The sequence below is a fragment of the Mustela erminea genome, chromosome 20 (assembly GCF_009829155.1).
Source record: "Mustela erminea isolate mMusErm1 chromosome 20, mMusErm1.Pri, whole genome shotgun sequence".
Classification (NCBI taxonomy): domain Eukaryota; kingdom Metazoa; phylum Chordata; class Mammalia; order Carnivora; family Mustelidae; genus Mustela; species Mustela erminea.
This window is the reverse complement of record NC_045633.1, coordinates 2,196,622-2,209,490: the sequence shown is the minus strand read 5'-3', so window position 1 is coordinate 2,209,490 and position 12,869 is coordinate 2,196,622. Positions and strand designations below refer to the sequence as shown.

The following is a 12,869-nucleotide window of genomic DNA, read 5'->3' as shown; positions in this document are numbered from 1 at the left end:
GCAGTGCAATGTCCCCTGTTTTCAGAACCTCAAGGATGTCTCCTATGTGTGTTGCATGTTCCTGCCTGTTGTAGCTGAGCTGGTGCTCCTGTCAGTCCAGTCGTCCGCAGTGGCTCTCTTTGCCTAGTGAGGGCAGTGTTTGGTCCCTGTGTTGTTAGCAGGCCAATCTTGTTCTGCCTTGGGCTTGAGTTGAGTCATATCCAGCATTTGCCAGAAATGCAGTAGCACCAAACTATAGGAAGCTTTCCCTGTGTTGTCCCAGAGAAGCTTTTGTTGGCGGGCGGGGCTTGCACAGACCAGATGTCTGCCCCCAGCCCACTGCTGGAGCCACACTTGGACTGGTATATGTAATTATCTTCTGTCCCCGGGGCAAGAGTCACTTTTAGCAGTACTGGCCCCTACCAAGTGGGGCTGCTTGCACACTCCTAGGCTTGTGACACCACTTTGGATGGGCTCCAGCCAAGGACATATTGGAGGGTGTATGTCCACAGGAGAACTTAGGGGCAGGCACACTGTAAGCAAGCTAGAAGGGGTTGGTGCTTTGCTGGTCCCCACAGGTGTCTATGTGTCTAGACTGGGGGACAGGTAAGGAAATGGCACTCATCGGCTCCTTTGTTCCTGGAGAAGTCTACTAAGATTCCTGCCCCTCTGGCACACACCGTGAGACTAGCAAACACATGTCGCACCCGTTCACCCTACTCGTTTTTTGAATTGCTGCTTCGGGGCTGTATCTTCTGGGCTGTCTCCCTAAGGACAAGGACTCAGTTTCCTCTCACTCTCTTGTATCTCCCAGAGCCAAGCAACTACTTTTTAAAGCTCCATGTGTCAAGCTTCACTGATTATAAGTGAGATTCAGCCCCTCTGGTGTTCAAAGCCATATGTTATGGGGATTTGTCTTCCTTACACAGGTTCCCTAGGCTGGGGTGCCTGTGGGAGGGTCTGTTTCTCTCCCTTCTCCACACCTGCGATGTCCCTCCCTCTGTCCCCGCTACGGACAGTCCCACAGGTCCGATTAGCTCCCGACTGCATCCGTGCTCAACCTGCCTTCTTCAATGTGGCCTCTTCTCTGTGTTTAGCTGTGGAGAGTCTGTTCTGCATCTTTGGGTCACTTTCTGGGTTATTTACACTGATGTGGATGTTATCTAGTTGTATCCATGGGACAAGGCGGGCTTAGAATCTTCCTATTTCACCACCTTCCCTGGGAATCCTGTTCTATTATGAATTATTTGAGTATTTTACATGACATAGTGAGACAAGCGGGTAATATCCCTTGGCCTGGGTATCAGGGCATGGCAGGGAGCTGTTGTGGCAGAGGGAACAGTGTTGTCAACACAGCTTGGCTGTCATTGTGTGGAAACAGAGGCCCAGTGATACCAGGCTTTCTAACTTTAAGAGAAGCCAGGTATCTGGGTTTGTTTGTGCTTGGTTTCTCCAAAAAAAATTTTTTTAAGATTGTTATTTATTTATTTGACAGGCAGAGATCACAAGCAGGCAGAGAGGCAGGCAGAGAGAGGAAGGGAAGCAGGCTCCCTGCTGAGCAGAGAGCCCAAAGTGGTGCTCGATCCCAGGACCCTGGGATCATGACCTGAACTGAAGGCAGAGGCTTTAACCCACTGAGCCACCCAGGTGCCCCCCCCAATTTTTTTAATGTTGATTACTAACTCACTATTTTCTATAGATTAAACAAAATATATGGCTGGCCAGATTCGGCCTGAGACCACTGGCTTGCAACCACTGGTTTAGAAAGCTTTGTGTCTTCCTGACAAGAGAAGGAGAGGTCTTTCTCCTTTCCAGGGACACTGGAGTTAGCACCTCTGGTACCCAGAGCCACTGGGGGGCAAGGTGCCCTGAATGTACCCAGAGATGCCCAGCTAGACAGCTCAGACCAAAGGACAGCCTGACTGATGGCATTAGGCCGTGCCCTGGGCAGGAGGGTCAGACAGCATAAGGCCAGCTGTACAGGAATTCTTCAGTAATGAGTTTGAATGATTCATGGGGAATGGTGCTGAGCAAGCACTCACTGCCCATGAAATGCTGGTCCAGAAGTGAGAGATAGAGTGATTCTTTTACCCAATAGAGCATTTCTGTACGTCAAGGCACCGGATGGTATCTGAGTTACTAACGCTTCCTTTGCAGTCTTAATGAAAGTAAAGACTAACTAACCTCTGGGTCACTACTGGAATAAATAATGCCATGTATTTCTTGCAGTTATAGCCTACGTAGGACTTCTTAGGTATTTGTACATTATTTTGTATCGCTTAATATGACATCTAACATATGAGTGCTTTCTCATTAGAAAAGAGTGAAATAATTCAGAGGTGAGTAAAATATGGAAAGCTCTCTCCACCTACCTAGCCAAACCATACCCAGCTTTAAGTTTTATTGAGGAACCCTTTAGTTCATCATTTACTTATTTTTCACTCATTCATTTATTGGCTTCTGTTTTGTTCATTTTTTAAAAAGATTTTATTTATTTATTTGACACAGAGTGAAATCACAAGTAGGCAAAGCAGCAGGCAGTGAGAGAGAGGGGTAAGCAGGCTCCCTGCTGAGCAAAGAGCCTGATGTGGGGCTCGATCCCAGGACCCTGAGATCATGACCTGAGCCAAAGGCAGAGGCTTAACCCACTGAGCCACCCAGGTGCCCCAGTTTTGGTTCATTTTTACTTTTATCTTGATTCTTGCCCTAAACTTGGTGCTTTAATTGATTGCTTTGGTTCTCTCCCCACCCCATGTTACAGCCTGTTGTGTTAAGCACTTAATTCATCTATTTCCAGTCTTGTTTTCTAATACAACAATTTTTAAGGCTATAAGTTTTCCTCCAAATACTGCTTTGTCCTTATCCCACAAATTTTGCTTTGTGTGTAGTGTTTTCATGATCATTTAATTCTAACTGGTTTGTGATTCGGGAGGGGAGGGAGTTCCCTCTTTATATAGGAGAGTTTTTATTAATGTTCCAAGTAAATAGCTTTTTTGTTTGCCTTTTTTTTTTTTCCTGTCCTTTTGTGGTAATTTCTAATTATACTATATTATGATCAGAGGATGGTTTGTTTGGTTTCTGGTTTTGGGGAGCTTTTGAAATTTTGTTTCTTGTCTACCAGATCATTTTTATGACTGCTCCATGTTATTCAGAAGAATAATACTCTTCTTTTGGTACAAAGTTCTTTATGTATCTAGAAAGTCAAGCCATTTATTGAGTATTTAACCTGGTGAGTCTTAAAGTATAGCTCAGACCACCCACATCAGAATCACCTGGACTTCTTATTAAAAATGTGAAATTTTCCACTCAAAGATACAGAATTAGATGGAGGGGGTGGGTTGTAGGGTCATAATGGAGTGTTTGGAATCTGTATTTTTAATAAGGCAGGAAATTTTTATGCTCATTAGCAAACTACTGCAATAGATCCTACTTAATTTTTATTTACTTCATCTAGTTGATTTCTCTGAACTTGCCAATTTTCCCTTATATTTCTCTGTTGTTGCTTTATATATTTCAAATTGCTATTACTGTGTGCATACAGAGTCAAGATATTTTCTGACAGGTTGGATATTTAATCCATTCGAATAGGTCAGTATTAACATCTGTCCCATTTAAAGCAGTAGGTATCCCTTTTCAATTTGAAGGTTTGTGTTCTTCTTTAGCCCCGGAAAATCTTCTGTCATCATCATCATCATCATCATCATCATCATCATCATTCTCTTTCATTGTGTCTGTTCTATTCTCTGGAGTTTCTGTTGCACAAATATTGGCCCACATTTATCCTTCAAGTCTCTTAATTTTTCTTTCACACTTTATTTTTGTCTTTTTGTACTGTGTTCTTATAAATTTGTTTGGTTTGATTTTCTAGCACATCTTTTATCTGTTTCTACTATTTAGTTTATCTTTTTAAAAGGTCAATAAAATTAAAACTTTTGGGATATCTAGTTGTTTCTTTTTCATGGACGAAATGTCCTCGTTAATGTCTCTAGGGATGTTAATTTTCTGTATTCTAGTCTTTTTCTATTCATTGTATTAACTCTCTTTTATTGGGTATTAGTTCTTTTGTTAATTAAATTTGGTGCCTGTCTTTCAGGGTGTTGATTTTCCCCAGATGTTTTCCCATTCTTGGTTGTGTTCTCATCTTTGTATTTGAGAATCCCACACCCTCTGCCCATCCTGTTTGGTGTAACATAACCCCAGGGATTGGGGTATGACATGCTGTGTACAAGCTCTGCACCTTAGGTATAGGCGCTCCTGCCTACCTTGAGGACGGTGGCTTCCTGGGGCATTGCCTACCCTCTGGGTTTCAGCCTATAGGTGAGCGCTTCTACACTTAATACACTGCGAAGGGGCCAGCAGTCCTAAAAACATCTTCCCAAGGAATGCCCCAGCACTTCCTCTCTCTCCATCTTGAGTCCGGACTCAATTACGTACCACTCCTTCTGTGGAAAATGTTAATGCCCATGTTTGGGTCTGAAGTTTCCTTTGCTTTTAGTTATTCATAGATGGGTTCTCTGCTCTCTGTCCTTTAGAGAGCGTTTGAGGCATTCCTCAAAATCTCTAGTTGGCTGGCGGCATTGTTACTTTTTCTCTATCCCCTCACCCCTGTCCAATTTCCCACAGCCAGCCCCTGCTCTGGGCAGGCTCAGGTGAGGCCGCAAAGGCACACTGATGCCAAGGGACACAGCCATGGAAACAGGCAGGCAGCCTCCAGGACCTTCCGCCCCCACCCCTGACGTCACTCCACTCCGTAAGACAAGGGTAGATTTTTTGTTTTCTTCATAGCAGTGGACGTTTGAGACTGAACTCTAAGGTACTTTAAGTTTAGCTTTGAATGAAAATTAGTGCAAGAAAATGCAAGGGTGAGTGGGACAATAAGAAAGTGTCAAAAACTAACAATATCCCACAGGTATTTGAAGCATATAACATATGACTCAGATTTGCCTGGCAACAGCTCCATCAGAATGGGTGGAAGGGAATGCAACTTGAAATATACACAGCGTGGACCCTAAAGTTAGGGCCCAAGTTGCTTTATTCTGGGAAGTTTGTGATCCAGGCACCACCAGGACTGAAACTTGGGCTGGCATGCCCTAGATTTGGCTTCTTGAAGCCTGTTGCACTTGTCATTTCTTCTAGAATGGCCATCTTTTTTTTTTTTTTTTTTTAAGATTTTATTTATTTATTTGACAGAGAGAGATTGCAAGTAGGCAGAGAGGCAGGCAGGGGTGGGGGCGGCGGGGGGGAAGCAGGCTCCCTGCAGAGCAGATTTCAGAGCAGAGCAGAGCAGTCCTGATGTGGGATTCGATCCCAGGACCCTTAGATCATGACCTGAACCGAAGGCAGAAGCTTAACCTGCTGAGCCACCCAGGCGCCCCTAGAATGGCCATCTTTATTGCTGGACTAGAAATTCCATGAGAACACTCTGTCGGCCTGGTTCATTCCTCTGTCCCTAATAGTTAGCACGTCATACCTACTGTTCAGGACAAACATACTCAACAACAAATATTGGTTGAATAAATGAATTAATGGAAGAAAAAAAAATTAACCCTTTGATGTCGGGTAAAAATCCTTTCTGGACCAGGCAGATGAATACACATGTGCAAAGCAGCTCATGGAGGGCAAGAGGAGTGAGTGGGAAATATCGCGACCAACAATGCATGCCAGACCCCAACGCCTTCCAAACCCCTGCCAACCAAATGAGACCTCACTGGGGATCTTACTGGGGAGCTGGGGGGCTGGCTGCGGGTCAGGGACCTCCACCCCAAAGATCACTGCTCCCTCTTGAAGACTGTCAGTCTCCATCGTGGCTTCACGGTCAAAACATCTGATCTTCTCCAAGGCAAACTCAGTATATCATGTGACATATAGAGCATGCTGTCATCTGAATTTAAAATGTTCTGTGAAAGCAGTCAGGGAGCACTGATTCATAACTCTCACGTCCGTGCAGCCCTTCAGCAACCTTGTCAGGTCTCCAGAGCCCATTTTCCCACATTGGAGGGGGGCCGGGGCGGGGGTTCTTGGGCCCAGAAACTTGCTTGAGGACCCAGAGCGGCTGGAGTCAGGCTCAGAACCCAGGTGCAGAACTTAGAGCCGTTCCCCTTTCTGAGTGTAGTCAGAGGTCTGCTTGCGTCACTAGCACTTAGCACACATATGAGCACGTTTTCTGCCCTCAAGGCTGCTTTGTGTCAAAAGCTCTTACAGGCGCCGCCTTTCATCGGTCCCACAGTCACTGAGCCCCTGACTTTCATCCCGCTCTAGAGACCCCTGGCTTCCACCGCATTGGTATCGGGCAGGAAATAAACACGGGCACCATGGTGCGGAGCCCGGACTTTGGAGTCAAACAGTCATTCGTCCAAGCTGATCTGCTGTTGCTAGCGGTGTGACCTTGCACGGGTCCTTGGGTGCCCTGAGCCTCGAAGACAAGGACCCCCACTGGGATGGCGGGAGGCTGCAACAAGACAAGGTTAGCTCGGTGCCCCGTACGTAGCAAAAGCTTGGTAATTGGTAGCTGGTGCCGCTGGGAATGTTAGATTTCACCGTTATTGCCAACATTTCCTATGTCATGGCACCTAGTTCCCTCCCTCCCTAGCCCCGCAGAAGGAGGCAGATCAGGACTGTAAGACACTAATCCACTGACCTGTCAAACCCCTACTGCGTTTTAGCAGGTGGTCTGGGCATCTGTTCCTCCCTCTGCCTCCTCCCTGGCTCCCCGTCCCCAGCAAGGGGACCTGATTTGTTCTCCACCTGCCGTGTTTACCGCCTAGCATCTGAGCAGAGGGCTTTCTGTTGCAAAGGCGTGAGCCCAACATTTTTAACTGAACACTGAAATCACATATGATCAGGTTGTAAAGCAAAGCTCTAATGTTAGTTTTCAGAGAGAAATTTCTAGAGGACAGCTTCAAAAGCAACCAGTATATCCCCCTGCACAGTATCCCTTTGAAGCACGGGCAGGTTGGCCTCCAAAGCGACCAATCCAAGGTCCTCACCCTTGCGGACGGAAGGGCTTTGAACCACTTCCTGGAGGTAGTGTGGTTCCTCACTCCGTCTCCCTGCTGCCCCAGGAACAGATGGTTTTAGATCACATCGGCATCCTGAGCGCATAGGTTCCTAAAGTTTGCTCATCCAGTGTGAGCAAATGTATTATTTTTCTTTTTAGAGAAGAGACCAGCCACGCAGAATCTGGGCTGCTTTTTCGTGTGTGTTTTGTCAATACAATTATGGCCTTGAAATTTGCATTAACTTAACAGAAGCAAAAGCAGATGGAAACAGGAAGAATTATTGAAATTCAGATTCTTCTTACTGCAAGAGGAGTTTTTAAAAATATCGCATCGGTTTAGTAAATTGTGAAAACAATATTACGAGGTCGGAGTTGCTATGTTTCAACTGTGTTTGCCATGTTCAAACTGCGTGTTTCCACCAAAGATGGATTTGAATGGAAGTTGAAAATGAGGCCGGGGCGGGGGGGACCCCCACTGCCTGCCCTCTTCTGGCTTTTGTTGACCTAGCTAAGGGCTTCGGCAGAGAACATAGCATTCTGGCCCATAGCCCAAGTGTGCACAATTGTCCTGTATTTATTTGGTCTCTAAGTGGCTTCCGCATTTACTGTTAGACATTTTACCACAGCTTCTCCAAGTCTGTGCTCTTTATTCTGACTTTACCCTTCATTGTTTGGATTTTGTTCTGGGAGCTTTTATCCGGAGAAGGGCTCAGGGTTGCTGGATTCCCTGAGCGTCTTCCCGTTAGGATCGGTGCCCTGTTATTTGTAAGTCTGGGCTACTTGACCGGATACACAAAGTCGGACAGACCCAGTGTCGGGGGCGGCTGCTTTCTGCTTTCTGAGTCATTCTTCTGGGGGGACGAGATGTGTCCTGGGGATGGAGATCAGTTACTTTTCAAACCTCTGGCTGTCCAGGGCCCTGCACCCCACTGTCCCTCCCATTCCTGCGGGGAATTTATTTTTTGCAGGAGTCACGGAAGGGATTTAAACATACATGTAAATGTATCATTTGTTCCTAATTATTAAACTGGAAACATGGTTATGAAAAAAAGAAGTAAAACAACAGAGAAAAAGAAAGTTCTCACCGTGCGACCCCCAGAGAGAGCACTGTTAATAGGTTGGTGACTATTTTTCCAAACTTTTCGTGTGGGTATCTGCACAGAAACTCATTTTTTAAAATCGGATTTATTGTACGTGTACATTCTTCGACAGGCTCATTTTGGCTTAAGTGTGTATCCTGCTACTTTTCTAAGTAAGTGCACAAGATCTACCTGGTTTTCCGTGAGGGCCTCTTGAGGCTCCATCGAGGTCTGCTCAGCGAGCATTTAACCCACTCTTCTTGTTGCCATTTGGAACTTTCTCGATTATCAGTGATCCCGGATCTGTATGCATTGACCGAAGGATAACTTCTCAGACGGACTTGGTCAAAGAGCGTAGACGGCGTTCGCTTCTGGTCGGTCGTTTGTCCCCACTGCCTCCCAGGTGCATCTCCCCAGGCATTCCCTGTCTCCTGCCCTATGCTGCCCCCTCCACATTGTCCCTCCGCGGAGCCCTGCTGTGACCCCTCCCTGCTCCCTGCCCTCCCTCCTCTGGTGCACACTGTCCTCCAGCCATGGCTGCCTCCTGGCCTTTGCCTCTGCTGTTCCCCCTGGCCGACTTGCCGGGGTCCCAGATCCTCCCTGGATGGTGGTTCATCAGCCAGCCTCCTCTGACCAGCTTTCAGCAGGGGCTTCTCAGCCCGCTCACCCTCTGTGCCGTTATCCGGGCTGGCTCTTTCCCTCACCGTCGTGGCCACAGCAGAAACACCCCTATTTCTTTTTTTTTATACCCCAGTCGTTCTGAGGCTTTGCCATCTTACCGCCCACCGTTACCCCAGCCCTTAGCGTGCCTGCGTGCCTGGATAAGTTAGTGGTGGCGGCCGTCGCCTCCTCCCCTCCTCCCCCAGTGCTTGGACCATGGCGGACGGCAAAGGAAAAGGGAGTCCCCAAACCCAAGCAGTTTGGAAATCCCAACTGGGCAAACTCCATTGGGTTTCAAGGCCTCAGGATGATTCTCTGTGGCTCAGGGCTCCACCCTCTGGCGGGGTGGGAGGGCCTCTGGGCCCAAGGTGCCACCCCGCCCCCCGCCCCCCGCCCCCGGAGCCGTCCTTCTCTCTCGTGGAGGGTGGCACGTAGTCGCAGCCAAGGAGCGCCCTGCTTCCTGAGTGTAGAACTTGGGGCGGATGACGGCCTTCTTTTATTTCGTCCTTCCTGTCTCTCTTCCGGTGCCAGTGGGCGGTGTTTCCGTGGGTATGACGTCCCCACACACCATACGGTCTCCTACGGACACCTCATCGATTCCCTCCATTAGACCACAGGCTCCTTCACAGGTCCTTGCTGGATAATCTTCTCTCTGTGCCTGGGGCTTGCTGGATGTCGAAGATGATCCATGAGGCCCAGATCTAGTGTCTTCAGAGAACCCTCCATGTGATTGACTTTGGATCCTTCTTAAGTACTAGCAAAAGGTTGTCCAGCCATGCCTCGGGGTTCCTTCCAGAGCACGCTCTTCTGAGCGCGCATCTTAGCATCTTTTGCCACTGGGACAGGCTCAGAGACTCCCATATCATCAAATCTCCGTTCCGAGTTCCACTTACACAGAACCGTAGGCACAGCCCAGCTGGGAAGCTCCTGCCACTACATCACAGGACCCCCTCTCGTTTCCATAACATGTCCCTTGTTTCCTAAGCCCCCTCAGGCCAACACCTTTGGTATCCATATTTCTACCATCAGGTCTTTTTAGGATGATTTATCTAGAATAATCGAAGTATTTTAGTGCCTCTCTCCTCTTTGTGAGCGGTCACTGGTTCACAGGGTCCGGGGGTTAGAACTTGGACAGCGTGGCAACTGTGAAGGTTACTGGTCAACCACCAATACCAAGCAAGCAATATTGATTCCTTCTCGTTTTCTCAGAGCTGTGTTAGGCAGCACAAGCTATGGGGGAAGGATAGCCAGGTGGACGAAACACACTGGTCTGCCCAGGTGGTCCAGTTGGCATTTTCTTGTCCCAGGGTAAACGGACTAGTGCCCTTTCTCCCTTTCAAAAGTGTTCTGGCTTCGGTGATCAATTTTCTGGCCACCCTATGTGTAGATCTTAATGCTTATCCTTCAGATTGTAAATCTGCTGTTGCATGGGGATGAAACACAGATTGACAAAAAATTATCAAGCAGCAATGGTTAAGTGCTAAATCTTATGACATCTTAGGTGCTTCTAAACATCCTTTGAGACATAGGACAGCTCCCCCGCCCCGCAACTGTCTGCCAGACATTATACTGTCTAGAATTTCAGGGGCATTTGAAGGTCTTTGGGATTTTATATTCAGAGTGTGGTCCCCAGACCAGCAACATTACCATCATCTTGTTAGAAGTGCACCTTGTCAGGCCTCGTCCAGGACACCCTGAATCAGAAACTCTGGGTAGTGTGGGACCCCACAGTCTGTTTAAACGAGTCCCCAGACGAAAACATCTGTAATGCACAGACACACACACACACACAGACGCACACTCTTAGTGACATCCCCGGCGTGTGGCCACAATTCATACCCTAAATACGGCTCTGCTAGAGAGTTGTTCCTTTGTCCCTGTCTTTGTCTTCTCGTCTTCAAAGCGATGACAACCCCATGTGTCGAGAGTCGAGCTGATCTTGGTAAATGTTCGTTTGCTGGGAATCGTTCCTGGGTTCTAATGATCTATTTTCAGAGGAGTATTTCTCAAAGTAACATATTTCATTTTTTTGCCTCTCTCCCTGACTTTTGGCAGGAGCTGAGAAAAAGCCTGGAACTAAGTGTAAATCTGCAGAGGAAACAAAGAGATGATTCTGGCGACGAGTATGACTCTATCGAGGAAGAGGTGCTCTCCGAGCCCGAGCCCGAGCCCGAGGAGCCGGTGCTGCTGGGCCACGGCAGAGAGGACCCCCCTCTTTCCAGCGGGAACTCCGTGCAGAAGGCTGTGCCCAAGGACCACGGGCCAGAAGGATGCCCTTCCCAGGGCCCAGACCCCCTCGTGGTGCTGGAATTCAACCCAGCTTCCAAGAGTGAGTTCCGTCTTACGTGAGCACATCTTTGCCTTCAGTGTGTTTGGGTCTGATAGTAGGACTTGAATTTCCAGCCATGTTTGGGGTTCAGCTTTGGGGAGACTGTCCCGCAGGCCAGTTAGGACTCTTCTGATTGTAAAGAGCCAAGGCTTCCAAAGGCCTCCAGAAGACCCTGAGATTCCAGAGGGCAGATGTCTGGCAGATGGTTTTGGGGGGGTCCTGTGTCTTGTAGGACATGTATTAGGATCTCCCTGCCAGCCGGTTAATACATTCTGTCTGAAACCAAAGGGACTATATTGGCTTGGCCAACTGAGGAGTCCAGAACCGTCAAGAACTCTCCCCTCCCCCACTTCCCCCTTCCCTGCTCCGTCCCTTCTTCTGTCCCGTCTCTGCCTTCCTTGGTCCTGGTACCATTCACAGCTGGGCTCTCCACATCCAGACACAGAACTGAGACACTGGCTTTATGCCTCCATCAGAAAGTGGATTCGTCTTGCTCACAGCTCCAGGCTGCGTGCTCCTCTGTGCCCCTGGTACTAGAAACTTCTTCCATCCCAGCCCTCCCCTCTTACCCCTTCCACGGCATTTCCTCGGCTAGGCTGTGAGCATCTCGGGGGCAGCAGATGCATTTTACCTGCTCTTTCCACCCTGCGATGTCCTTGGTCGCACCATTATTTTATGTATCACGCTGCCAATTAAATCAACCTCGACAGTTGCCAGACTTGTCCCTACTCGGAAATGTTAACCTCCAAAAACCTGTATCATAGACTGTTTTCACTCGTTTGCCCAAATGTGCTGCATTATTCACATCTCTGGTCCCAAATTAGCACAGTACCTGGCGCAAGCAGGGGTTCACCCAGTGTTTGTTAAATGAACACATGAACGAACCAGCAGATGCCTGAGCGGCATGCCCCGACTTTGCTGGCATTCTGTGTCTGACATCTAAACCCTTGTCTCCCTATAGGTAATAAAAAGGAAAGGAATTTGTCGGCGAAGCGGAAGGACAATGCTGAGGTTTTCATTCCCAGCAGACCCGAACTGAACTTGAACCCTCAGCCCTCTGCTGTGTTACCAGACCAGGAGAAGGCATGCTCAAGTAAGAGTTCTGGCAGCCCCAGAGCAGGGCTGGGGCTGGGGCTGGGTCCCCCTCAGTGCGATGCCTGCTGCGGGGGGGGTGGGGGGAGTCCTTACTGTGTGACACTCTTCATCAAGGCATGAGCTCACCTTTCACAAATGTATTGTTAGTCAAGGTTTCCAGAGAAACAGAACCAATAGAGTGTGCGCGCGCACGCATGTGTGTGTGTGATTCCAATCTGCGGGTTGAATCAGCCAGTTGGAGACCCAGAAAGATCCAGTGTTCCAGTACAAAGGCCATATGCACTAGCAGGGCCAGTGTTGCAGAGGAAGTCCAGAGGTAGTCTTCTGGAGAATTCTCTTATTTGAGAGCGGGTCAGTCTTTTTGTTCCGTTCTAACCTTCACCTGATTAGATGAGACCCCCCACATTATGGAGGGTAATCTGCTTTATTCTCCAATGCAAATGTTAATCTCATCCGAATACACCTTTTGGAAACACCCAGAATCGTGTTTGACCAAGCATCTGGGTTCCCTGTGGTCCATCAAAGGGACACATGACCTCACCCATCACAGCGCCTTTCTCGTTCTGCGACCAAGAGGTGGTTTTAACTGAAAACTTATTTTAGTTTTGGTTTTACTTTCTCATTTTGTTTTTACTCTTAATCTGTTTATATGGATAATGATGCGTGCAAATGGTACTGAATTCTAAAAGTACAAGAGTTGACAGTGCAGTCGGTTCGCCACTCTTCTGAT

The 12,869-nt window shown here is 48.0% G+C and overlaps 1 protein-coding gene across 3 annotated transcripts in view; it reads left to right on the top strand.

The window, feature by feature from the left end:
- KIAA0556 (KIAA0556 ortholog) overlaps positions 1 to 12,869 on the top strand; it is a 172,712-nt gene that overhangs the window by 79,162 nt on the left and 80,681 nt on the right. For all 3 annotated transcript variants that reach the window (XM_032328072.1, XM_032328073.1, XM_032328074.1), the window contains exons 8-9: positions 10,771 to 11,044; positions 12,006 to 12,137. In XM_032328072.1, the coding sequence (XP_032183963.1) occupies positions 10,771 to 11,044; positions 12,006 to 12,137 (406 nt within the window). The remainder of the gene's footprint in view (positions 1 to 10,770; positions 11,045 to 12,005; positions 12,138 to 12,869) is intronic.